Raw genomic sequence first — 27863 nt, forward strand, 5'->3', positions numbered from 1 at the left:
ACATATTTTTTAATTCTTTCATTATTGAAAGTGGCTAACTTTACTCTTAAAGAAAGATTACCATCCCCATCTTTTAATAGTTGTGATGTGGTGTGTTTTCCTAAAAAAGTTAAAGATGCTCTATATTCAAACTCCTACTGTCCTATTACACTGCATAACACAGATTATAGAATTAGAAAGTATTTTTTTGAAAATAGGCTGAAAATAGTATTGTCCAGACTGATTCATTAAATGTAGATCAGAGTGGAATTATTGCGGGGTGACAGCTCTGCATGAATACAATTATTTAATTGAGGTTGTTGACATATTCGCCACAAAATAGTGTCTGGCAGCAGCAATTTTTGCATTTCGTGCTGAAAAGGCCACGGAATTTATAAGGAGAGTGTATACCAATGCAGAAGCAAAATTTATTTTAAACACATCCAAAGTTGGCAACTCTTGCCCGTTCTTTATGCCTATTTTATTTAGCCCTTAGTGCAGACCATTAGATAAGGCAAAGACATTCAGACGCCTTTGTTTCAAATTTCCAAAATAAATTATATGCCAATTATGTAATGCTTTAACTGGCACCTTAGATATTGGTGCAAGAGCGACTGTTTGAGATTCTCACGGCCTTCCATACTTTAGGTTGATATAAAGTTAAAAAGGGCAAGACAGAGGTTATTGTCTATAGCTGTTTGGTGGAGAATCTGCTACCTGAATTTAGGGCTGGTGTACACACTCAACCAAAACATTAACTGCAAAGATCTGTGGTAGTTCAGTACGGAGAAAAGCTTCTCCCACTCCTTTGCCCTTTTTTTTCGTTGGCTCGTATGTTTTTCCTTTGTAAATGCTGTCTTCGGATTCATTATGAGGCTTGTTAGTCCTGCCTTAGTTCAGCCATGTCCTCATTTGTATCCTCCCATGGCTACTGGCCCCTTTACTTGGTTGTTACTAGGTACGTGTATTTGTTTTCTTTATTGAGGCGGGACAATGGCATTCAGACACAGCATAAATAGTGCACGCTCCCTCCTGTGCTTTTCTTCCGCCTGGTTCTGTTTGACGTGCAGGAAAATCCTGATCCGCTGCTCAACACAGCGTCATCTTTTTTAGACATAGACACCGCATGCGCCTTCCCGTGCTTTTCTTCTGCCTGGCTCTGTCTGACGTGCAGGGAGATCCTGATCCGCTGTTCGGTGCTGTTCGCAGACAGGGGGTCTCCCCCAGCCTGATATATGTCACCTTCCTTCTTCACATGTTCATGACATTCTTGTTTTTGAAAAGTTAAGTAGAATGGGATTGCTGTACAGTTTTTTATTGCCCTGCCTTTCTTGCAGTAAGCTGTTTTTTGCATATTTGGAATGCTCTTTCCCACCTCACTCTATCGCCCAAAATTACTGCTAAACCGAGTGCCTCTGCACACAACAGCTAGCAATTCGTTACCATCAGGATTGTTGTTCCGCCACTGTTCCTGCTGAGCTGTAATGCCAAGCCAGTCTACCAGACAAGAATGTGGTGCATGATGAATGGAAAGTGAAAATGATTTATGACTTTCCTTCTTTCTGCTTTTGCTTGTGTTGTTAAGGCTGGTGTTTGTTCCAGTTCGGTCTGGCTCACCTGCTGTGGAATGGTGCTGGTGGCCATACAAAATGAAATACATATATCGGTAAGATATGTTTAAAAAAAAGCTAGGGGAGGTTTAGAATAGGCGTATGTAGTCCAGGCATGGGTTTAATGGTTTAAAGAGGGGGGTAAAGTTCCTTAGGAGTGAAGAGGATAATCTGTCTTGAATGGTGGTAGTAGCGAGTGTACTGGGTAAGTATTGGTGGTTTTGGTGAGTACGTATGGCGTCTATTGGCGGTGGTGAGTGCTCTCGACTTATACTGATGGTGGGTGCACTAGGCCTAAAGTGGTAGGGAGTGCGCTCAATCCTATACTGGGTGTGGTGAGGGTGCATGGCCTATAGTGGTGGTGGGGAGTGCACTTGTCTAAACTGATGAGGGCACTGTTTCTATAGTGGCTAACTTTACTCTTAAAGAAAGATTACCATCCCCATCTTTTAATAGTTGTGATGTGGTGTGTTTTCCTAAAAAAGTTAAAGATGCTCTATATTCAAACTCCTACTGTCCTATTACACTGCATAACACAGATTATAGAATTAGAAAGTATTTTTTTGAAAATAGTATTGTCCAGACTGATTCATTAAATGTAGATCAGAGTGGAATTATTGCGGGGTGACAGCTCTGCATGAATACAATTATTTAATTGAGGTTGTTGACATATTCGCCACAAAATAGTGTCTGGCAGCAGCAATTTTTGCATTTCGTGCTGAAAAGGCCACGGAATTTATAAGGAGAGTGTATACAATGCAGAAGCAAAATTTATTTTAAACACATCCAAAGTTGGCAACTCTTGCCCGTTCTTTATGCCTATTTTATTTAGCCCTTAGTGCAGACCATTAGATAAGGCAAAGACATTCAGACGCCTTTGTTTCAAATTTCCAAAATAAATTATATGCCAGTTATGTAATGCTTTAACTGGCACCCTAGATATTGGTGCAAGAGCGACTGTTTGAGATTCTCACGGCCTTCCATACTTTAGGTTGATATAAAGTTAAAAAGGGCAAGACAGAGGTTATTCTCTGTAGCTGTTTGGTGGAGAAACTGCTACCTGAATTTAGGGCTTGTGTACACACTCAACCAAAACATTAACTGCAAAGATCTGTGGTAGTTCAGTACGGAGAAAAGCTTCTCCCACTCCTTTGCCCTTTTTTTTCGTTGGCTCGTATGTTTTTCCTTTGTAAATGCTGTCTTCTGATTCATTACGAGGCTTGTTAGTCCTGCCTTAGTTCAGCCATGTCCTCATTTGTATCCTCCCATGGCTACTGGCCCCTTTACTTGGTTGTTACTAGGTACGTGTATTTGTTTTCTTTATTGAGGCGGGACAATGGCATTCAGACGCAGCATAAATAGTGCACTCTCCCTCCTGTGCTTTTCTTCCGCCTGGTTCTGTTTGACGTGCAGGAAAATCCTGATCCGCTGCTCAACACAGCGTCATCTTTTTTAGACATAGACACCGCATGCGCCCTCCCGTGCTTTTCTTCTGCCTGGCTCTGTCTGACGTGCAGGGAGATCCTGGTCCGCTGTTCGGTGCTGTTCGCAGACAGGGGGTCTCCCCCAGCCTGATATATGTCACCTTCCTTCTTCACATGTTCATGACATTCTTGTTTTTGAAAAGTTAAGTAGAATGGGATTGCTGTACAGTTTTTTATTGCCCTGCCTTTCTTGCAGTAAGCTGTTTTTTGCATATTTGGAATGCTCTTTCCCACCTCACTCTATCGCCCAAAATTACTGCTAAACCGAGTGCCTCTGCACACAACAGCTAGCAATTCGTTACCATCAGGATTGTTGTTCTGCCACTGTTCCTGCTGAGCTGTAATGCCAAGCCAGTCTTCCAGACAAGAATGTGGTGCATGATGAATGGAAAGTGAAAATGATTTATGACTTTCCTTCTTTCTGCTTTTGCTTGTGTTGTTAAGGCTGGTGTTTGTTCCAGTTCGGTCTGGCTCACCTGCTGTGGAATGGTGCTGGTGGCCATACAAAATGAAATACACATATCGGTAAGATATGTTTAAAAAAAAGCTAGGGGAGGTTTAGAATAGGTGTATGTAGTCTAGGCATGGGTTTAATGGTTTAAAGAGGGGGGTAAAGTTCCTTAGGAGTGAAGAGGATAATCTGTCTTGAATGGTGGTAGTAGCGAGTGTACTGGGTAAATATAAGGAGAACGCTTGGCTGGTGGCAGCAGCCTGGCCCTCGTGAACCCTGTTGACCATTTCTTCGCAGCGCAGTCACTTTGTAGAAGCGGTTGTTGCTCTAGCGCGATTAAGGCGCTAGCGCGACGGAAAATTTTAATTTTCATTTTAAATTCACTTAAGCATTGTCTTGTCAGCACTTACTGATTGCACTGTTGTTTCTTCTGTCGTCCGCCCCGTTCCATCGCGGCTGGTGCCGTTTGTGTGGAGGGTGAGACGTGCCGCCATCTTGGGGGTAGCCGGACCAGACCTAGCGGTCTAGTTATCCCGGGAGGCAGGCCATAAAACACTTCCTGAACCAGGGCCACTCGAGAACGCTTGGCTGGTGGCAGCAGCCTGGCCCTCGTGAACCCTGTTGACCATTTCTTCGCAGCGCAGTCACTTTGTAGAAGCGGTTGTTGCTCTAGCGCGATTAAGGCGCTAGAGCGACGGAAAATTTTAATTTTCATTTTAAATTCACTTAAGCATTGTCTTGTCAGCACTTACTGATTGCACTGTTGTTTCTTCTGTCGTCCGCCCCGTTCCATCGCGGCTGGTGCCGTTTGTGTGGAGGGTGAGACGTGCCGCCATCTTGGGGGTAGCCGGACCAGACCTAGCGGTCTAGTTATCCCGGGAGGCAGGCCATAAAACACTTCCTGAACCAGGGCCACTCGAGAACGCTTGGCTGGTGGCAGCAGCCTGGCCCTCGTGAACCCTGTTGACCATTTCTTCGCAGCGCAGTCACTTTGTAGAAGCGGTTGTTGCTCTAGCGCGATTAAGGCGCTAGCGCGACGGAAAATTTAAATTTTCATTTTAAATTCACTTAAGCATTGTCTTGTCAGCACTTACTGATTGCACTGTTGTTTCTTCTGTCGTCCGCCCCGTTCCATCGCGGCTGGTGCCGTTTGTGTGGAGGGTGAGACGTGCCGCCATCTTGGGGGTAGCCGGACCAGACCTAGCGGTCTAGTTATCCCGGGAGGCAGGCCATAAAACACTTCCTGAACCAGGGCCACTCGAGAACGCTTGGCTGGTGGCAGCAGCCTGGCCCTCGTGAACCCTGTTGACCATTTCTTCGCAGCGCAGTCACTTTGTAGAAGCGGTTGTTGCTCTAGCGCGATTAAGGCGCTAGCGCGACGGAAAATTTTAATTTTCATTTTAAATTCACTTAAGCATTGTCTTGTCAGCACTTACTGATTGCACTGTTGTTTCTTCTGTCGTCCGCCCCGTTCCATCGCGGCTGGTGCCGTTTGTGTGGAGGGTGAGACGTGCCGCCATCTTGGGGGTAGCCGGACCAGACCTAGCGGTCTAGTTATCCCGGGAGGCAGGCCATATAAACAATGTGCATCCAGGAGCGCAGCGGACGAGCGCAGCGGGCGCGACGAATGCGCGCCGAAGTCGCGCACAAGTCAAGCCCGTCTGCGCCCGTCCGCGGCAGACCGGGGCACGGGGCCAGAACCCCTGGTCAAAACTATAAATATACCGCTGCATCGCTGCTGTCATTAAGACCCTCTGACAGCGCTGGTCTCTCCCCACCCGCTTACATTCTAAAGCGCGCCGCCACTTATGGTATTTTAAAGCCTGAATTTATGCTTGACAAAGCCTCTAAGCCCATACCACCGTCTGCTCCCTTACCTCCACATGAGCCTGAGACTACCCTCAAGTGTCTATATTTAAATACCAGGTCCATGGTTAAACACCACTTGGACATCTTTCTCCTGCTTCAGGCCGAACAACCAGATCTTCTATGTCTATCTGAGACTTGGCTTAATGAGGGATCCTTACCTGACATTCTGGCTGCAGTCCCCTCAGATTATTATATACTGCATGTCGACAGGCCAGTTGGTAAAAGGGGCGGAGGGGTTACTGCGATTCTTCGCAAAAATCACAAAGTCTCTTCCCTACCATCTTTTGATTTAACAGGATCAGACAATTTAATTTTTAAAATGGATGTGGACACAGGATCACTTCTTGTGATCCTCATATATCGCCCCCCTCAAAATATGCCCACTTTCGCTGCATCCCTAGCGGAACAACTCGCCCCTCTGATCATCTCCCATAATAAAATTGTACTGCTGGGTGATTTTAATCTCTGGCTGGACTCGGTGGAGTCTGACTCTCAGGCAGCTACGCTGAAAGAGACCTTTCTAGATCTGAATCTCATCCAACACATTCACCTCCCTACTCATGAGAAAGGGCATAGCCTTGACCAAATCTGGTCTCAAAACATCTCTTTGGCTGTCAAGTCCATCTTGCCCTGCATCTGGTCGGATCATTTTTTGATCAACTTCATCATGACCATTGAAAAAAGCAGTAAACCCGTGTCTCAACGAGGGGGGAAGGCAAGAATGTGGAAGAATGTTGATATCCCGGCCTTCCTTGAATCTTTAACCTCCTCCTGTCCCTCACTTGATCAGGACATAGAAGAATCAGAAGAAGTCTTTTCTGAGTGGCTACTTCAGGCAGCTGATGCCCATGCTCCCTGTATCGACTTCTCTCGCTCTCGCCCCAATGACGCTCACAGGTGGTTTACACCCCATTTGAAAACCCTTAAACTTAAGGTTCGTCAAATGGAGCGCAAGTGGCGAACAGCCTATTCAGGACACGACAGAGCTAATTTTTGTAAGGCTCGCAGGGACTACCAAAATCTCATTTTGAAATGTAAAACTGATTACTTCTCGGAAAAAATTCTTAAGGCCCAAAATAAGTCAAGGGAGTTGTTTAATATTGTGGAAAATCTTAGCACCAGTGATAGAACCTCTCTCCCAATGGTCCCCACCCAAGAGCTTTGCAACACACTTAACTCTTTCTTTTTTGATAAAATCTGCACTATCAAACAAAGTATTCCCACCACTCAGCCCCCTCTTTTTTTTTTTGCAGACACCTTCTACAACTCTGCCACCTTGGATTCCTATCCCCTTATAGGAAATGTTAATCTACTCAAACTTCTTACCAAAGTTAAATCTGGCTCCCCTGATGACATCTGTCCCCCCCACATCTTGAAAGAAGTGGGCACCAGCCTTCCCGGGTGCTTACTTTCCATATTGAATGGGTCACTTCTACAGGGCAAAGTCCCATGCAATCTGAAAAAAGCTCTTCTCGTTCCCCTCATAAAAAAGACAGGAGCCAACCCGTTAGATCCCCTCAACTATAGACCTATATCGTTGTTGCCATATTGTGCCAAACTGCTGGAGTCACATGTATGTGACAGCATCTCCAGCTTTTTGGAAAAATCTGAGTACCTGGCACCGAATCAGGCTGGTTTCCGACCTTGCCATTCCACCGAGGCGGTTATTCTTTCGGTGCAAAACACTCTGAGGCGGAACGCAGATGCAGGAATCCATCAGGCGCTTGTGCTTCTGGACCTTTCTGCTGCGTTCGACACGGTCGACCATACCATCTTGGTCGACCGTGTCGAACAGGCAGGTCTTAGGGGCCCTGCATTGAGCTGGATCCGCTCATTCATCACGGGCCGTACACAATCGGTCAGATTGGGTTCCTTTTCGGCTCCCACTATACCTACCACCTGCGGGGTACCACAAGGCTCCTCGTTATCTCCCCTGCTTTTTAACGTATACCTACGCCCCCTTCTGTACTCCCTTCGGAATGCAAAGGCAACCATTTTCAACTACGCGGATGATTTGCAGCTCATCTTTCCTCTTAACACCAAGGACTCTGTGGTTGAATTTCAAAGAACTATGTCCCACATCTTGAGTTGGATGAGCTGCAATCACCTGAAACTCAACCCAGGCAAGACCGAGCTGGTCCTGCCTGGACAGAGCATACTCAGTTGGAATTCTAGCTTTTGGCCCTCCAGTATGGGCGTTCCCCCATCTAAGTCATCTTCGGTCAAGAGCCTGGGTATCTTTATTAGCGAGGATCTCTCGCTAAAAAGACAGGTTGGAGCAGTGGTATCCTCTAGCTTCTTTCAGCTGAAGAAAATAAAAAAAATTGCCCGCTTCTTTTCTTCAGCAGCCCTTACACAGATTGTCATCTCCTTGGTTCTGTCCAGGCTGGACTTTTCTAACAGTCTTTATCTTGGCCTCCAAATTGGAGAGCTCAAACGTCTCCAGCTTGTTCAGAACCAAGCAGCCAGGCTCCTTCTGAATATACCCAGGAGGCAATCAATCAGACTCGGTCTGAAGCAGCTACACTGGCTGCCTGTTGAGCAACGTGTGGCCTTTAAAGCCGGGTGCATTCTGTTTAGGTCTCTGAACGATACTGGCCCGTTATTCATCAGAGACTTATTCAAAAAATACAGCCCCTCCTGTCATCTCCGGTCTACTTACAAATCACTTTTGATTGTACCTCCGTTTAAAAGGAAGCGCCTCGGAGGCAGTTGCTTCGACCACCTTGCTGCTGTCCTTTGGAACTCTTTCCCCCTTCACCTAAAGCTGAATGACAACATTCTCAGCTTTAGACATTCTCTGAAAACTTGGCTCTTCTCTCAAGCACACTATTGAGCTATCACAGCTCTACTTACTGACTGTTACGACTGGTTCTTTCCTATAGCGCCATGAAGCCTCCGGGCGTACGAGCGCTCAACAAATACCGATTAACATTAACATTAACATTAACATTAACATTTGGTGAGTACGTATGGCGTCTATTGGCGGTGGTGAGTGCTCTCGACTTATACTGATGGTGGGTACACTAGGCCTAAAGTGGTAGGGAGTGCGCTCAATCCTATACTGGGTGTGGTGAGGGTGCATGGCCTATAGTGGTGGTGGGGAGTGCACTTGTCTAAACTGATGAGGGCACTGTTTCTATAGTGGATGTAGTGAGGGCGCTTTGCATTCGATGATGATGGTGAGTTCTCTCTAACTGAGTTGGTGGTGAGTACATTCTGTCGGTTGTATGACATTACAACGCGGGCTTTTACACCCCGTGCCATTACAACGCTGTTTTTACAACGCAAGTCGTTACAATGACTTGGCTGTAAGCGCTGGATAGTGGAATAGTTTAATTTTCTATACCAACTCCAGCCCACGTTACAGTAGGGAAGGTGTTGGAATAGAAAATTAAACTATTCCTTTTCCAACAGCGCCCTCCAGTGCAAGTCGTTGAAACGACTTGCGTTGTAATAGCAGCGTCGTAATGGCAGCGTTGTGATGGCTGCTCACCCATTCGGTCTGTGTTGGTGGCTCTGTTGATACGTGTACTTTGCCTGTAGTGGAAGTGAGTGTCCTTAGACTATAGTGGGGGTTAGTAGTGATAACAATCTGTCTGTTGTGTTGGTGAGCTGCTGGTGGTTGTGAATGAACTCTGCCTTTAGTGGTAGTGAATACCTGCCATCTATGGTGATAGTGAGTGTACTGTGCCTCTGGTTGTAATGAGTGCGCTATACTATATCTGTTTTGGAAACGGGTACACTACATCACTAACAGTAATAGCTGCACTTTGCCTATTTGCTTATAGTTTTGGTGTTAATGATGGTATGGCAGCATGTAGCTCTGTCAGTATTTTTGGGGAGTAGGGAGAGAGAGAATTTCAACATTAAATACTAACCAGGAACCTCTGATTCACAACTGTTAAAATACCTTCAAGCGGATGAAACGCTAACGTACAACTTTGGTAGGCCAGGACTAGAAGGTGTGAAATACTTTGAGGCAAACTTGAGGGCCGCATCAAACCACATTCTATTCAAAAGTCCCCTAAAAACGTTTGGTGTAGTCGCATTCAAATGAACTCCAAGCATATTGGGGGTTATGTTTGAAGAGGATTGGATATGTTCACTAATCTCTTCCGATTCGATTCTAACTTCCGCTGTCTTTTCTTCTGCAAGGGACAGCTAACCTCCATACCTTCACATTCCCAAATCTAAAACAATTTTTTAAAGCAGCCTATGTTCCTTTGAAGCCTTTGGCTGCTTTAAAATATATATATTTGGGAAGAGAGCAGGTGAATTATACAGTGATCCCTAAACATCTGTCTTTAACCCTGCCCCCTTGAGGCCCAACTGAAACAATTTTAAAAGCGGAATCCGTGGTTTTGCAAAATATATACCTGTCTGTATCTCATAGGAGGTTTGCATCTGCAGTTGCCGTAACAAGCCAATAATACATCTCATTAGGGCATGCAATTAGGAAGGGGATGTCCTTTTCACGCACTAACCTAATTGTGATGTGGAGAGTTTTGCGGAACCCCTTTCTCTAGTCAAAGACTTGCAATAGTGGTTTTGCACAATCTGTGTTTTTGCAAACGACAGGGTTTGCAACTACAAAACTGTGTTGTAATGCAGGCACACCACTCAGTCTTCTTGGCCTAACAGGAGCAGGTAATTTCATCCCTGATGCTATTCAGCGCTTCCTACAAATCTTGGGACCAGAAGAAAAAAGCCTGTGGAAATGAAATTTAAAAACACACTTGTTTTATATATGGTGCTGGTAAAGTGAGTTAAAGCAAAGAGATGGGACATATATTTTTAATTGAAAAGTATGGTGGATCAAAGGGCATGGTTAACCGAAATGCAAAGGAAGGGGCAAAAGACATTGAAAGGATATTATACTGGTGCAGAGTGGCATCTTAATAATTTAATTTTCTTTCACATGTTCTGCCTGTGCAGTTTTGCTCGGACTTCCTGTATGTGCTCTCACAGCTTTTGCTTCTCAAAGTACCTATCTGTGTTTCAGTCAAAACTTTTGCATATGTTTCAGTCAAAGTGATTGCATATGGTTGGTACAGCTTTTGCACATTTGTTCCAGCCCCTGCCTCCAACCACTCTGTGTGTGTGTGTGTTATGTAATTGCAATTGCGTTTATACATCGCTTTCGTGCGAGTCGCACGTTACTCCAGAACATGTCTCAGCACCTGCATGCGCATATTCTGGGCTTACTAAGATAGCACCCTGAGTGGAATGAAATTTTGCATCCTTGCTGCTGTTGGTGCATAACATGAAGAGTTAACAAAAAGCAACGCTAGAAATTAGGGAGATCCTTGCGTGGCAGATTGGGCTGGAGTGTTCTTAGTGATCCTGGCATGGGTTTAATGATTTAAAGAGGGGGGAAAAACTTTCTTAGGAGTTATGAGAACAATCCGTCTGTAATAGTGTTAGCTTGGAATGATTGTAGTGGTGAGTGTTAATGTTGCAGTTATGTGCGATTATGTGCTGCATTGGTAAATACTTGCTTTGCTTTGCAAATGCTTGTTTTTTTGTAGCCACTACCTGTATCTTATACTCTTGATTTTTTTTAAATGGTTGATTTAATGGGTTTGTCATTTTAATTAATTAAAGGCAGCCCAGGAATATCATTAGAAATGTTTTATAGGAACATGAGGGAAGGAGGGGTGTCTCTTCCTAACCTGAGAACTTAGGGGCAGATTTATGAAGGCCTTGCGCCGCCGGTGCGTCACTTTTTCCCATGTTAAAAATGATGCACCGGCGGCGCAAGGCCTTCATAAATCTGCCCCTTATTATTTAGCACATTTTACATATTATGCTTTTAGATTTAGAAAATCCAGTTCATTGGATAATTAGCTGCAAAACAATATTATAGATATAATGATTACAGAGAGCTAAATTTGGGATCCTTTATACTAAGTCTCCTAAAACAAAAAGTGAGAAACAAGACACTCCAAAGTTTTTTGTTTTTTTAAATGAAAAGCACAGTTTATTTTAGAAGACATTAACTGCCCTACAGAAACTCAATATCTACCATTAGGCAAATTGAATGGGGGAATTGGACAGCCTTGGGTGTAGCCATCATTAAAAGCTGGCTAGATAATGGGTTTGTAAAATGAGAAAATATTGTGTTGAGCGAAAATGGAGCTCCAATGGTCATACAAGGCTATCTACTGTTATTTACAGCACATTGATTCCAAGACTCTGGTAAGAAGAAAAAGGTAGAAGACATTTTAATTTGCACTCCCCAGAAGAAGAAAGTAGGGGGTCTGGTACAGGTATCTCATATCATGTGATAAAATAGACATCTATAGCTGGATCTCTGTAAAATGACTAAAGTAGTAAGGGATAATGTTGCTAGGAGATATTATTACAAAGAACAATTGAATTAAATTTTACAGCATTGAGAGGCAAAATTGTTTGCAAAGACAGTTTTTTTCCAAGTGGTTAATCTACCTGACCCCCCAGTTGTTAAATAGAATAAGTATCGGCCATCTGAATCAATGTTTTAGGTGCGATGCAATTGACTATGGAAACTAGTTTCTTCTAATTTGGCATTGTACTAAATGTATATAACTTTTGAACAGTATGTTTAGATTTTTGGAAAATGAAGTGCAGCATTAGATCCCCCAGAATTCTTTACTCCGGCTACTGGGATTTGTCACTTGCCACTGGTAGTGAAAGGGCATCAGAAATTGATATTTATCTCGATACAAGTGGATTGCTACTTTTTCAAAAGTGGAGGTCCAAAGCAATCCCATGTTTTGCTGACTGGCTCAGGAAAATGCAGGGAGTAGGGGGAGAGGAAGAGAGAGAGTATTAGCATAGCGAGTGGGTCACTTAAAACAATTTGGTAAAATATGGGATCGCTTTTTGGTTTCTGAATATAAAAGTATATAATCTGGTTTTGAAAATATGTGTGCTATACTTGCACTGAGATTCTCTGCTTTATGCTTCTGTGCCTTCTTAGTGAATTTGTTTTTACTATTTATTATTTCGTGATTTTTAGGAAATGTGAGATGTTTATAGTTTATGAAATGCGTTTTAATGCACCTCCATAATAAAAAATAATAAAAAAACGTCACAGACTACCAAACCATTACTGAATACAACAAATAATTATCTCAGATAAAAAAACATTTCACAAGATAAATAAACTAACTCGTTGAAAGAAAATTGTGCATTTTCTTTAGGTAAAAAGGTTTTTATAAACATTTTTAAAAATATCTTTCCCTACAAAGTAACAAATGTAAAAAAAAATAAACAAAATTTCAAAACAAAGAGACTGTAATACAATATTACCTATTGCTTTTACTGGCAAACTCTAAACAGATCCCTAAATAAAGCTTTTCTAAATCAACAGAAATATTTGAAAGGAGAGAAAATGAGCAAGAAATCCACATAGAATCCTTTAACAAATCCAAATCAGATAAAACAACTATTTGTCACTTGACATAAAATTTAAATAATGTTATTGGCAAACATGTTAAAACACAATATGTAAAAATAAAATATTTCATGTGAGTTTGTATGTACTATTAAAAGGCAAACTTTTTAAAGGTAAATGGGCTCCTCACCCACATGGGATATTATTTTTGCAGGGAAAGACCCTCTGAAACCATGGCTTTCTGGAGGGGAGTCAGCTATTTCTCTGGCCGAGTGATCAGATTAGTGAGTCTGAAAGAATTTGTAGAAAGAACCTCAGAGCACAAACACTCAGCACGTGCCATTGATGGTGATTTGAGAGTTGAAAAGTTAAAGACTATTGCTCGCTTTTCCAGCAAGCCCTAAGGTTCCACCCTTAAAGGATGCATCAAAAAAGAAATCTCTGTATAGTGAAACAGCTACCAAGAATACTCTACTGAATAGGGATTAACCAACACAATCAAAAACATTTTCAGGTATTAGAATTCACAAACGCTTTTAAGTGACATTCTCTAACATACCTTTCCTTTTAAATGATAACATGTATTACCAAAAAGGTTTCCAAGTTGTTTCCTCTACACAAAACCTGATATGCCTCAAAAGATGCAATATTTGGATAAAGGATGATACTTTTAAAACACGTTCAAGTAGCAACATTAATGAAAATAATATACCCGTAAGTATTGATTACAATAAGACATTCATTTTTCCATCAACAGTGAATATTTAGGGACGGTTAGTGACTAAACAAACGCAATTAGCCGAGGAAAATAACGATTGAAAGTGAAATGCTGAAAAAAACGAACCCCAATTGCAAATTTGATTATTTTTTAAAAAATTTTTCTAAGTGTGCTGGATCAAAATAAAAAAACACATCCCTATCAGAAGAATACATTTAAATAGTACGTTTTAATTTGAATTTTAAAAAACTAGTGGCATGAGCATTTGTACTCACTCAACACAATGCTAAATATTTCACAGCATTAATTCAAAGTTAATATTTTAACCACAATGAAGAAATATTTCCCCATTACTAAAGTATTTTGAAGATAATTGGATTGGATATCTAAGTTGGTTCTTACATCATTTTATTTTTGCCTAGTAGAACTGCTACACAACATTCTTAGAAGGTGGTGCAAAAACTAACGCTGGCATAATCCCTGGTCAATTGAATTATCCCACGCTACCTTATATAATTTTGTGGAAACTTAAAAAAAGGATCTGAGTCTGCAATAAATCAAACAAGTTCAGTTTTTCTCTGAAAGTCTACAACCAAACATTTCTATAAAAAACTCAGAAATAAACAATTTCTATCCAAAGTGCAAAAATGTTGAACAATTTTGGGTGTTCACTATCTCAAACTAATTGCCTACTTCCTCTACTAATAAAGAAATAAACCTAATTTATCTGAAAACAACAATAACTAACAATGCTAATATCAAACTCACAGTAGCTGCTTGAACAGGTAAGAGTGGTGAGGTGGGTGTGGTGGGCATAGTACAAAATATACTTTGGAAGGTCTAGGGTGAGGGGGGATCCTTGTTGCCGAAGACAAGGGGTGGTTGACATATATCTCCTCAATAGGAATTCCACAAGCCCCAGACACGGGTCCATTTCTTGGGACATCCACGGGCTACAAACACATCGCCTAATCCAAGTTTTTCTCCGAATCTCCCACCGTTGGAGGGAGCGGCACTCCCCATCGCTGGGCAATGTTTCTCTTGGCGAGCATGAGTCCCAAAGTGACCCACTGCGTCAAGCAGACATTCAAATCTGTTGGCTCCCAGATATTTAATAAGCACGTGTGGGTTTCCACATGGAGATGAACGGATAAGACAGTGTTAATAATATCGTGAATGTTACTCCAATAGGGTTGGATCAGTTCGCATTCCCAAAGTATGTGCATAAAAGTACCCAACTGGCCACATCCTTGTCTACAATCCCCCCGTCTGCCATTCCCATCCGCACCAGTTGGGGCCCCGTCCTAAACACCCTGTAGAGGAGTTTTAGCTGGATGAGTCAGAGACGAGCTGGTATTGCCACTACCCTGGGCGAGGAGACAGCCTCCTGACACTCCTCATCATCCATTTCTATGCTGTCTTTAGACCATTTCTCTCGAAGAGCTTGAAAAGGATCTGGCATGTTGTTGACCAGCTTTTTATATATCAATGAAATGGTGCTGTCAGGAATAGTTTTAAAGTTTTAAATCTAAAAATGCAGTCCGCATCCCAACTCCCGATACCTCCTCACATTAAACTCACCACCATCTTCAGCCAAAATACACATACTTTAGATCGGAAAATCGCAACTGGCATGCTCGAACAACATTTGTATTTAAAACTCATATTTAGAAGTCTTAAGTCTTGATGAGTAACATCCATAAATCCTTCACAATTGATGTCCGAAACCATCAAAAACCCCAACACACATATAAATAGTGAAACAATACTCCAATAAATTGAAGGGTGCAGGGTGTATGTGTCAGGGCATCCCCACCCTCCTTGAAAATACAATAGTCTCAACACCATCGAGTTCCTCATCAATATGCAATACTTTAAAAAAAACACTTAAAAACACGGACAAACTGCTCAAGGAAACCCCCAAAATGAGGGATGCAGGATGCACACATGATGCCGCTGGTGCGCTGGAAACCATGCTGATACAAATTTCACAGTGCCATGGGAGATCAGAAAGATAGGCTGGGCAATAAAAGTCACGAAACACAGCTGGAAGTTAGTACGTCTGATTCCTTGGAATGTATACCCTACTGCCCAAGTACGTTTAATAATGTTACCATGTTTTGGAGGTACACTTTGGTTTCATGGAGGCAGTGTAATTGTACTGATAGAGACGTTCCCTAACAGAGTAGAGTGTAATTCATAAGTTACTGAGAAATTATGCTGTGAAAATAAAATGACTTCAAACTAGCACTGCCGCATTCCTATGGATGCACTCCAAATATAGTGACACATGAGAAGACGCATTAAAGCAAAATGGTGAAAACATGTATTATCACGTGTAATTACAATGACAGTGTACAGAGTAGCACTGAAGCACCAAAGATATTTCTACTACATGAATAACTAAATAAATAATATGCACTGGAATTTTAAAATTCAGGGCCTCTTTTAGAGTTTGCAGGGATCTGAATCGCCTACAATTTCAGGAGGACCCTCTGAAAATGCAGCATATACATCATGCACACATGTGTATAGTGATGTACCAGCACCCATTTCACTTTTTTTTTCAGTGGTTTACCGATCCAAAATGCCAGCAGCCATGTCGGAAGAGTACATTAAAAAAAATGTGTGCAGAGTACCAATGCAGACAGCAATGACAAAGCCGGTAGGCTAGCACTCATCTTCTAAAGGGATGACCTAATAGCTTTTACAATGCATGTTTTTGATATCGTAAAAGACTAATAGAATTATTGTAATTCATGTTGTATTTTATGAGAGCGGTGAAAGGGTGAAAAGCACTGCTAAAGATATAACCTTTATGTGGTGAATCTATTGATCATTACTTTGTATACAGGTGAAACGTGTAACTTTTACATGAAGTAAAAAGATGTAAACACAAAAGGTTAGAAGGTTCTCTTAACCATGCTTTTAAACAACAGGCATTAACAAAGGCAATAAGCCTGACTTTATTCTGCTATCACATACAACCATTAGTTCTCTTCACCTGGAATTGCATGCGTTGTCACATAAAACCAATACATATTGGTTTTGCAAGTGCTTGTTTAATATAATCCTGATTTCTCTCAGAGCTTATTTTTTTATAGCATTAACAGTACCTCTTTAAGGATTCCCTTAATTCTACCTCTATTGTCCCTAAATGGCCCCTTTTCTTTGATAACCTGTTAGACGACAAATGTCTGATATACTCCCATCTTAAAGTAAAATCTCTTAACATCACTTTACACTGAGAAGACATAGGGGGTTGGTGCTCTATTTTCATGTTCCAAAACAGAAAACAAAATGGCCAACAGAAAGAAATTATAACATTGTAATAAAACTGTTAGAAATGAGGGTATCTAGTTTGCAGAGGTAGGTACCTTTGTCGAAGTAGGGACCCTTCTTCCTAGTCAGGGTTTAAGGGGACACACTTCTAAAATAACCCCTACTCACCCCCTTGGTAGCTTGTCATGAGCAGACAGGCTTATCTCAGAGGCAGTGTGTAAAGCATTTGTGAACACATACAGTAATAACACTACAAATGGATACCACACCAGTTTAGAAAAATAAGTGATCTTTATCCAAACCAAACAAGACCAAACGACAAAAATCCACAATACAGTGATAAAAATATGACTTTCAAATGGTAGAAATAGTTCAGTTCAAAGAAATTTGCAGATACAACACTTCACACACAAAGTACCTTGGATGTGTCGCACACACAAACAATTAGGGCAGCAGGGAAGGTGATGCTTCGCATCCTTACACTGAGGGAAGGTGAAGCGTCTGTTCCTTCCTCCAGGGGAGGTGATGTGTCGGTTTCTTACTGCTGGGCAGGGGAGGTTATGTGTCGGTTCCCTACGGTAGAGGAGGTGATGCATCAGTTTCTTACCGTGTGGAGAGTTGATGCGTCGGTTTGAACTGCGTCACCCTACGATGCGACGGACCTGGCCCCTCGATGCGATGCGACGATCCAGGATGATGCGTGAGTTCTTGCAACCGCACAGCAGGGCTTGCATCGGGATCGGTGCTGTGATCAAGGACTTCGGAGATCGGTGCACTCGATGCGGCGTGCAGTGATTTGTTGAGCCACGGGCAGGCTCTGCGATGACGGATGTGTCAAGCTTCTTGCTGTTGCATTGCTTTTCCAGCTCTCAACAGCCAGAACAACCTTCAGAGGCCAAGAACAGCTACAGGCACCTCTAGGCAGGTCAGAACTCCCAGCAAGTAAGTTCAGGGGAGCTGGGGGTGAAGTCTTTGTGTCCCTGAGATTTCAGAACAGGAGGCAAGCTCTTCTTCAATCCCTTGGAGATCTTCCTCAAGCAGAGGACACAGCAAGCATCAAAGTCCTTTTTCCCTTTCCTTGGCAGAAAGTAGCCACTGCAGGCCAACCCCAGACATCAAGCAGCACAGGGAGCAGTATTCCTCATCAGTTTCTCCAACTCTTCTTCTTGGAAAAAGTTCCTCTTGATTTACCAGAAATTATCTAAAGTCTGGGGTCTGGTCCCCTCTTTTTATACAGTAAGGGGCACATGCATCATTGAAAATTGCATTCGCAAATGGTGCGAATTGCAAAAATCGGCCGTTTGCGAATGCAATTTGAACTTTTGGGATGCATCATAATTTTTGTACTTTTCGCAATTTTAGTAATCGCAAAATTGCAATTACTTAAATTGCATTTAAGGAATCTCAAATTGAGATTCCTTAAATTCAATGCATCAAAATAAAAAAAATTCATTCCTATGGGCCCTTAGGCCCATAGGAATGAATGGGAAGGTATTCCTTGATTGCAATTTGCAATTTGCGAGTCGCAATTAGGGATTTTAAGAAATCGATATTTTTTTTGCGATTCCTTATTAACGAATCCTTATTTTTCGCTAATAAGGAATCGCAAATGGCAATGTTGATGCATGTGGGCCTATATCTCTTTGTTCTCTACTGGCCCAGGGCTCTGAGATCAGTTCAAACCAGTTGGGGGGGGGCACTTTGCAAGTGCACAACAACCTCCATAATCAGTGTAAGTCCTGGCTCCAGACACACCACAGGGGGGTGGAGCCATCATTGTGGAAGGCAGCCACTGCTCTATTCAGGTGCATGTGCTGCTTCTCCCACCACTACAAATGCAGACCAGGCCAATTCAGCCTAGATCTCTGACTCATCCAGACTCTCTGGAGCCACCACACATCCCCAGCCCCTGTCACTCCAAAGACAGACAGTCAATACACATCCTAGCAGAGGCACACTGGATGGCTAAGCAAGAAAATGCCTACTTTCTAAATGTGGTATTCTCAAACACAGAATGTAAAAATCACCCTGACTAAAAGATGCAGTATAACATTCTGAGTTCAGGAATACTAAATGTTATGTCCTAGCTGGTTCCCAGGGGCAGTTATGCTTATAGGATGTTATAAGCAAACTCCCCATCCTATCCATTCAGAACAGATAGCCTTACAATATTGGAAGTATTTCACTATCAGGACATACCACACTCATCAGGTCATGTCCTACCTTTCACATACACAGCACCCTGCCCACAGGGATACCTTGGGCCTACCTTAGGGGTGACTAACATGTATGAAAAGGGGTGCACTTGCCAGGTCAATATGGCAGTACTAGACTGCACACAGACTCTGTAATGGCAGGCCTGAGCTACATTTGCAGGCTGCTTATGTGGGTGGCCCAATCAGTGCTGCAGGCCCAAGAGCAGCATTTGATTTACAGGCCCTGGGCACACACAGTGCACTGTATTAGGGGCTGACTATTAAATCTAATATGCCAATCATGGAATCACTAATCCATAACCACAACTTACAAAGGGAGCACTTGCACTTTGGCACTGAACAGCAGTGGCAAAGTGCCCAAAGCACGTAGACCATCCAAACAAAGTCCAACACACAGCAAAAATACAGGAGACAAAGGCAAAAATAATGGGGAAACCCACGCCAATGATGCCAGGTCTAACAGAAATCAATATCAGTTTTATAGGGTGCTCTGTCACAGGTTTAACTTTCAGTGATGCTGTCAAGAAAAGTGCTTTGATAGCTCTACTCTATAGTACCCAATTTAGTGTTCTCAAAATAATGAAAGGATGAGTAATCCACTGGTTGTCACCCACATGTATCGGTAGTATGAACTATATTTATTTAAATATATTGGCAACACTGTATAGCAAATTTAATTTGAACATACTTGGCATCTGGAAAAAAAGTAACTTTTCATTCATAGACTGGTATGGTCTATGACTTATCTTTGGCTCATTTAAACGACTGTGAGACTACAGTGAAGTGGTGTGATCATAAAATATAGGTTTGCCTTCTAGACAGGCAGGACAATTAGTTTCTGGAACGGATCACAAATACATAGCATGAAAAACCTATGGGTAAGAGTAACACTCTTGAATAAGGTGAGCATTTAACTTTCAGAACAGAGGCAACTAGGGAGAAAGAGCATACCCTGGGGGAGTTGCATCCAATGTGGTGAACCAGAATGTACAGCACAGCCAGAGCCAGATCCTTTTAGCATACGCATGAGGTAGGTCTATGTGCGACCCACTAGGAATCACTAATGAAACTCTAAGACTTTCATGCATTAGGAATACTGATGACCTAATTGTGATTTGGAAAGAATAGCAATTAGGAAATCAATATTCCTAATGTTTGTACATCTGGCCCTTAATGGGATACAGTGACAATAGAAATATGTCTAATGTCTCTTCTTCTGCACAACTTTTTCCAATTTTCTTGGTGAGTCGGAGCATTAAAAAGACACCAAATCACTACTTCACCACAACTCTCTAATCACAAATGTTCTTGCAATTTTATAGTAGCTGATCCTTCAGCTGCTTAATTGACTTACCCCTCCTGAATAAAGAACGGCTGGTGGAGCAAAGTGATCTGGAACGGGGGGGGGGTACAAGCCAGCAGAGGTGTTGGTGTAAAAGAGGGATAGGGTTTGAACAGAAGCAGCTTGCTAGTTCGCTTTCAAAGCAGGTCATTTAGCCACATGGAACTAGTCAGAATGAGCTAATATTAATGGTCTTGCATTTACGAAACACGGCTATATATTCATCCCTGAACTGGTGCATTGTCTATAAAAGTTACTGTAGTATGTATACAATATAATTCATGTGAAAGGGGACACATATGGCACATGTTTTTCTGAGTATTTGTGAGAAGTCTTACATTCACAGAAGAAGGAACATTCTCACCTTCAATGGAGACTTGGTGTCATTGACAATTTCATTCAAGAGTGGCTCATTTGGGGTGGATGCAATGGTTGGTGGTGGTGTATCTGTAAGAGTAGAAAACAGTTATTTAGAATGTATTTCAGAGCTTATTGTACGATATTGACATGCATGTGCTAATTTCAGTATAGAACCATCTGTTGTTGCAACTCTAGTGTAATGAAAACAAAGACTGTCATGTTACCAATTACATCAGGATGCATCTCATTAATACACTGTGTTCTGATGATTATGGATTTCTGTTATTATGGTTGTTCAGGGAAGCCAAAGAAGTCATAAACAATCTCAGCAGACCAGCTTATATATACTGTCTTTGGACATTGGTAAGGTGAGGCAACCAGAGAATGCTGTGAGATATTAGGGATAGGAGGAACCGGGGCTTCCTCAGGTCAAGTTTCTGTAGTCCGGTAACGTCAGTGGGCACCCACCAACGTTACCGAACTACAGAAAGTTGACCTGGCATTACGCCCGTAATTGAGAATCACTGAGAACTTAATTTTATCTATGACGCTGATAGAACATATCAGAATCCACATGCCCTGAGGAAGCCCCGGCTGGATGGCCATGTAAGGGGGCGAAACACGTGTTGGCTGTTTTCTTTCTTTCACCCACTCTGATGAATAGAGTGCGAATAAACTTTCAAACACTTCATGTCAAACATGTGCATAATTGGAATCTCTTCCAGGAAAAATCTCAGATGAAAAGCATCTTGCCCAGACAAACCTGTTGAATCTTACTTACCTTAGGGGGTTAGGGGTCGCACCCCCTGTCCAGGGCAAGAATAAGAGAAAAATATACGCTCATTTTATTGGCAAGTAAGGGATTGGGACCTTCTACCCCTTCCCTCTCTAAGATTAATGGCACAAAGAATGGTCTAGAGTAAAGATTCAGGCTCATTGGAGACAGCAGTACCAATAGGAACTGTACCTGAACTCTCACAAACCTAAACAATCTGACACTCAAACATAAACTGGTTTCTCTGAGGAATTTCTAGCACCTTAATTAAAGAGCGGCTGAAGCAGGCCGATATTCCCAATAAAAAGTGCCTCTGGTAAATGTTTGACAATTGTCCCTGAGATTCATGTATCAGAGATCCAAAATGGCTATTCTCTGTCTTGTCTGTGCACAGCTCTACACTGTTTCAGATCCCTGAAACTCCTTTGCTAAGCTGACACCTAGTCCAGGCCTCCTGCAGGGGCATGGCTGTACAGAGTCTTCTGTATGTCCAATCTAGAATGGGGTAAAAGGCTACTGTACTCATGTGGCAAGCCAAAGAAAGTTTCTCCCTGCCACTCAGGACATTGTGTGGGATTCTCTTCAAAGTGGAGTTAGAAAGTAGGTTACTCAAAATGTGAGAATTTGATGCAATCCAATAGGTGTATTCCTTTTTGTAATAATGTTTAGCTTAGCTCGCCTATAATAAATTTCATATCTCATAAATTCTGTAAGGCTTATAGATAACAGGAATTCAACTTCACCTCCGACGAGGCTATCCATATGCTGCATATTTTGCTTGATAATGTCTTCCAATCCAATCTTACTGAATTCATACCACATTGCACATTATAAAGCAAGGTGGCATGCATTGCAATACCGTCTGACTGGAAACATGAAATGGAAAATCGTGTTATGTTTTAGAAGCAGGTGGGACAAATATAGTCTTTATTGATTCTTCCCGTGTCTGTACACTGTACTGCTATTCAGCAGATAATGGAGCTGATGTAAAGTGATTTTCGTGGACAGTGGGGAACAAAACAGATATATTTTTGTAAAAGAACACATGTGACTTTCCTTAATAGACAGGCTATACCAGATACCGAGATCAAATAGTGGTTGCCCAGAACTAAAACAATATGGAGAAAGCATGTCAAAAGATTAATTTCCTATCATCCTGAACAATTGAGCCTCATCGAAACCCTAGTGAAAGAGTTAACACTGAGTGGAATTTTATTTGTTTTTTAAATAATACAGCTTTCTAAGACACCTCTGTGACTCAAGACTGATCATTAGCCGACAATTCTGTAGCATCCACAGGTGTAGCTGCCTACAATAAAGAGCATTTAGTATGTCTATATATCATATTATATGTTTCATGCAAGGGACAGAGAGGCATGCTGGAGAAGAAGTGAAGGAAAGGCTGGTTCAGGAACCAATATACTCAGGGATAGTGGCTGTTAGATATAGGGGTCTCTAGTTGGCAATGGTTTTCATCTTTGTCCAAGTAGGGACCCTTCCTTCTAGTAAGGATAAGGAAGTTACACTCCTAAAATAACCCCTGCTCACCCCCTTGGTAGCTTGGCATGAGCAGTCGGGCTTATCTCAGAGACAGTCTGTAAAGCATTTGCACATAACCAACAGTAATACAGTGAAAACACTACAAAAGGAAACCGCACCAGTTTCGAAAAATATATAATATTTTTATATATCCAAAACAAGGCCAAAACGACAAGAGTCCAACATACAGTACTTAAAAATATATACTTTTCAAGATATCCATTAAAGTTGCAGAAATATCTCAAAAACACAGTTTTTCCGAATCTGTAGATCCAGCATGCAGCGATGACGTTGGTGAGACCAGGGTGGCGAAGTGAAGCAAGGCGATGCGGGGTGTGGTGCCCACAAGTTGCCGTGCAAGCCGCAGCTCGGTGGCCTTGGTCGACGTCATTGGTGAGACTAGGGTTGGGGTGTGAGATGCGTGCAGTGCCCTCTGCGGTGCCTTCAGGACACGGAGCCAGTGATGGCCTCAGTGACTGAGTCGGCGGCTTTCCCCCCTCTGTGGTAACTGAAACCACGGTTCCAAAGGTGGTATCTAGAGGTTGGTAAAGTATTTGCAGTCCCTGAGACTTCAGAACTGGAGGCAAGCTCTACTTCAAGCCCTTGGAGATACTCATGACCAGTTTCAGAAAGTTCAGTTCAGTCCTTTCACTGACTAATGCAGAAGCAGCAACTACAGGCCAACCCAGCAAAGCAACAACACAGCAAAGGGGCAGTACTCCTCCTAGCAGTTCTTCCAGCTCTTCTTCTTGGCAAGTTCCTTGATCCAGCAAATTCTCTTAAGTCTTTTATCACCCTGAGACTTCCAACAAGAGGCAAGCTCTACTTCAAGCCCTTGGAGAAAACTCTAACAGCAGGATGATGAAAGTACACTCTAGCCCTTTCTCTGCCCAAGACAGAAGCAGCAAGCAGCAGGCTAACACAGCAGAGCACGCAGCAAAGTGGCAGTTCCTCCTTACAGCTTTCCCAACTCTTCTACCTGGCAGCGTCCTTAGTTTAGCAGTAATCTGAAATACTGGGTCTAGGCCCCAATATTTATACAGCATTTCCTTTGTTCTCTGGTGGCAGAGAGGCCCTGTGCTCAATCCAAACCAGTTCTGTCCTCTCTGATCCAGCTTCCCGGCAGGAGGTGGAGACAGCATTGTGCAAGAGAAACAGGGCCTATTCAGGTGCAAGGGAAATCTCCTCCCACTACTCTAAATGGAGACTGGGCCTATTCATGTGCTAGTGAAAACTCCTCCCACTACTATGAATGCAGCTCAGGTCTATTCAGCCCAGCCCTGACTCCTTCAGGAAAGGCAGGACATACATCAACCCCCCCCCCAGTGGCTGTCTGGGAGAATGTGCACCCCAACCCCCTGTCACTACAAAGCCAGACAGTCAATCCACAAACCAGCATAGGCACACAGGATGGCTAAGCAAGAAAATACCCACTTTCTAAAAGTGATATTTTCTAACACACAATATAAAAATCATCTTTACCAAAAGATGCATTTTTATATTCTGAGTTCAGGCATACTAAACTCCATCTTTCTATCGGTATGAGTCATTTACTACGATTTTTTTCTTTCCAATATCACTCATATTTTTACTCCGCATATTCATTCCGAATACTTTCACTCCGCACAAACATTCACAACGAATACTATCACTCCACAATACTATTACTCCACAATCTGTCTGCTAAATCAGCTTTGCATTCTTTATCACTGGCCCTCGTGCTATGTGCTTATTTATTTGCCGTGCAATGAGGGGGTGATAATGCCTGCAACATCTTTGGATTCGTGCTATTCCGTTAGGGACACCAAAGCATTTGCCTTTAACATTTGGACTTTGAGATTGACATCCTGTTCCGGAAAAGATTCCTCCCCGGGACTTCACATTCCGTTTTGGAGGGGCACCAACTTACAGGTGCGTAAATTAAAAGTTAAGAAAGTCAACCGAGTTGCCGAGTTGGAGACGCATGAAACTTTCATGTCTCTTATTCCACACCTCTTCTGTGTCGAGTCTTTTTGCCACTTCTTGATGCATGATGCATCATTAATTAGATTATTTTTTCAATAAGCATATATTGTTAAATTAACGTCTGTAAAATAAGTACTCTATTAATCAATGAGAAATTTAAAATTATGATTTTTACATTCAAAATGTTTTATTTTTAAAAAAGAGACTTACCGAATCAATGTTCAGAATATCTGTTCATACACACTCGGGAAATATTCTAATACATTTTTTTTTAAATAGAAATGATGAAAATAATTTTAAGAATAAAAAAAAGGCAGGAGTGAGTGAAGAACGATGTGGACTGGTTTAAGAATGTTTGTTTGGGTAAAGCAGATAAAATGGTATGTTATGTGAAATATAGAAAAAAAATTGTATCTCGTTTATGTTTCTAAAGTGTTTTGACTAAAACGGTAATCTGTTTAAGCAATAGTTTTACTTTGCTCCGTGTTTTCTTCGGGGACGGATGAAGGACATTACTTTTGTAAGGTAAGTTAGATTTTATTTATGTACTTTTTAAAATTAATTACCCACCGAGAGCCCCTATTTTTAAGTGTATCCAGTGGCAGTATATTAATTTTGAAATAATTAAAATATACTATTACAAGTATTTTATTTTCGTTGTAATAACACTCGTTATAATGTAATGCGTTATAAATGTATAATTTCATTTTACAATAGTTTTTTAGTTGTGCTGGAATCGTTCTAAAAAATGTGGAGTGATGGTATTTGCGGAATGATAGATGCGTTGTAATGATATGCGGAAACATAACATGCGGGATGTCATATATTCCTTTCTATCTTGTTGAGAAGTTATATTTATAAGATGTTATAAATAAACTCCCATTCTGGGACAGATAGCCTTTCAATAGTGAAAAATGAAATACACTGTATTTCACTATCAGGACGTCACACACCTCAGTACATGTCCTACCTTTCACATACATTGCATCCTGCCCATAGGGCGACCTTGGGCCTACCATATGGATGGTGAGGGCCTGGCAAGTAGGTGCACTTGCCAGGTCGACGTGGCAGTTACAAACTGCATGCAGACACTGCCGTGGTTGGTCTGAGCTACATTTACAGGGCTGCCTGTGTGGGTGGCACAGCCAGTGCTGCAGGCCCACCAGCAGCATTGATTTACAGGCCCTGGGTACACATAGTGGACTGTACTAGGGACTTAAAGGTGAATCAAATAAGACAAACGCGGAAATACCAATCCACAAACACAATTTACCTGGAGAGCATATGCACTTTAGCACTGATTAGCAGTGGTAAAGTACCCAGAGTCCTAAAACCAACCAAAACAGGGTCAAAAACAGGAGGCCAAAAAGCAAAAAGTCTGGGGGTAAACCCTCAGAAATATCCAAGTCTAACAGTGGCAAATCCGCAATCAGAGATATGAATGGCAAATATAGATCCCAAAGTACCATTCCAATATTTGACCTGTCATTACATACACTGGCTGAAACAGAAGAACAGAACTTCTAAGTTTAATTAACTGCCTTTACATTCTCAATTTGTCCAGGGTGCTCCAATTATTTCCATCTTTTCTCTAGCCTTATTTCCGGTTGTTTCTTTACGTGGTCCATGTGAGATATGCAACAATTAGCATGGAGCAGAGACTGTGCCAGTCCAGTTTGTTTGGAAGATAGTACATACACCAGACCTTCATCCATTGTGTATCCCCTGCAGCCCTCTCCTGCCTCATATCCCAATTGCTTACTCCAAGAAACATATTCCAGAAATGTTTCAAAACAAAAGGCAGAGTGACAAAATTGTACATGACAGCAAAAATTGTACTCAGATAGACTTTCACCCTCAATGTACGTGATGACATGCCCAAAGTAAACATCAACATTAATCAACTAGTAATAAGTTCAGCACTATCTACCCCATATTTCTCAAAAGTTTTCAACCGGTTTTCCGAGAACATCCAATGGCCAGCGTATTGGTGTTAGCTAGTTTGCTCATCCAAAACATTCTAGAGAGAAGTGATAAACAGAGGAGAAGGCTGGAAGCAGAAAACGAAGAGCAGTGGGACAAACCCTCAGAGAGAGATAGAGCATAAGATTTTGTTTTGAAAAGTCATGATACAGATGTTCAAAGACAATCCTTGAGAAGCCAAAGACAGAAAGTGTTACAGAGAAGCCTCCATCCCTTGTAATACAACATCTCATTGAAGAGGGAACCTTACAGGCCCTGGGTACACAAAGTGGTGACATAGAACATGTTGAAAACACGGAGCCCTAAAGAATCTCTTGTACTGATATTTCTTGTCTTGGCACTTCATCATATGACTGAAAAAGAGATCCCAAAGCACAAAAGGGCTAAAAGACGCAGTGAAATCGATCGATTCTAGAATTTTCTTCAAGACTAGGGACAAGTTGATAATGAGCCGCTCATTTCAAACAATAGTTATTCAATCTCTTTGACAGAGTAAATCGAATCTATCCTATCAGTCACCTTTACTAATATTCCCAATAAAATAAGTCACCAGACGCAGACAAGACTCTCAAATACTCAAACTTTGGATGGTACGTCAAAACAAAAATTTAAACAGAATATTATGCCTAAAGAAGTCAGCCAAAATAAATCTACTGAACACAAAATCCCTACTACTATGCCAAAAAAACCATGGCAGTAGAGAATTCTGAGAAACCAAAATGGTTCCTATAGATGGGAAGAGGCCTGAAGACCAGAATGAGTCTGGAAAACAGAAAAAACAAAAGGCCCAGAGTTCAAATTGGTTTGTTACTCAGCGCAATGGGGATCCCATTCTACATAAACTTTGAATGCCAACCGTACGGGGCTACCATCTAAGACACAAATTTCAGGATGCGCACAATTTTGTGA

The 27863-nt window shown here is 41.9% G+C and overlaps 1 protein-coding gene across 1 annotated transcript in view; it reads right to left on the minus strand.

Moving 5' to 3' along the window:
• IMPG1 (interphotoreceptor matrix proteoglycan 1) overlaps nucleotides 1-27863 on the minus strand; it is a 1759499-nt gene that overhangs the window by 1029780 nt on the left and 701856 nt on the right. The window contains exon 6 of the mRNA XM_078648092.1: nucleotides 20697-20779. Coding sequence (XP_078504218.1) covers nucleotides 20697-20779 — 83 coding nt within the window. The remainder of the gene's footprint in view (nucleotides 1-20696; nucleotides 20780-27863) is intronic.

This window comes from Lissotriton helveticus, chromosome 6 (genome assembly GCF_964261635.1).
Source record: "Lissotriton helveticus chromosome 6, aLisHel1.1, whole genome shotgun sequence".
Taxonomy (NCBI): domain Eukaryota; kingdom Metazoa; phylum Chordata; class Amphibia; order Caudata; family Salamandridae; genus Lissotriton; species Lissotriton helveticus.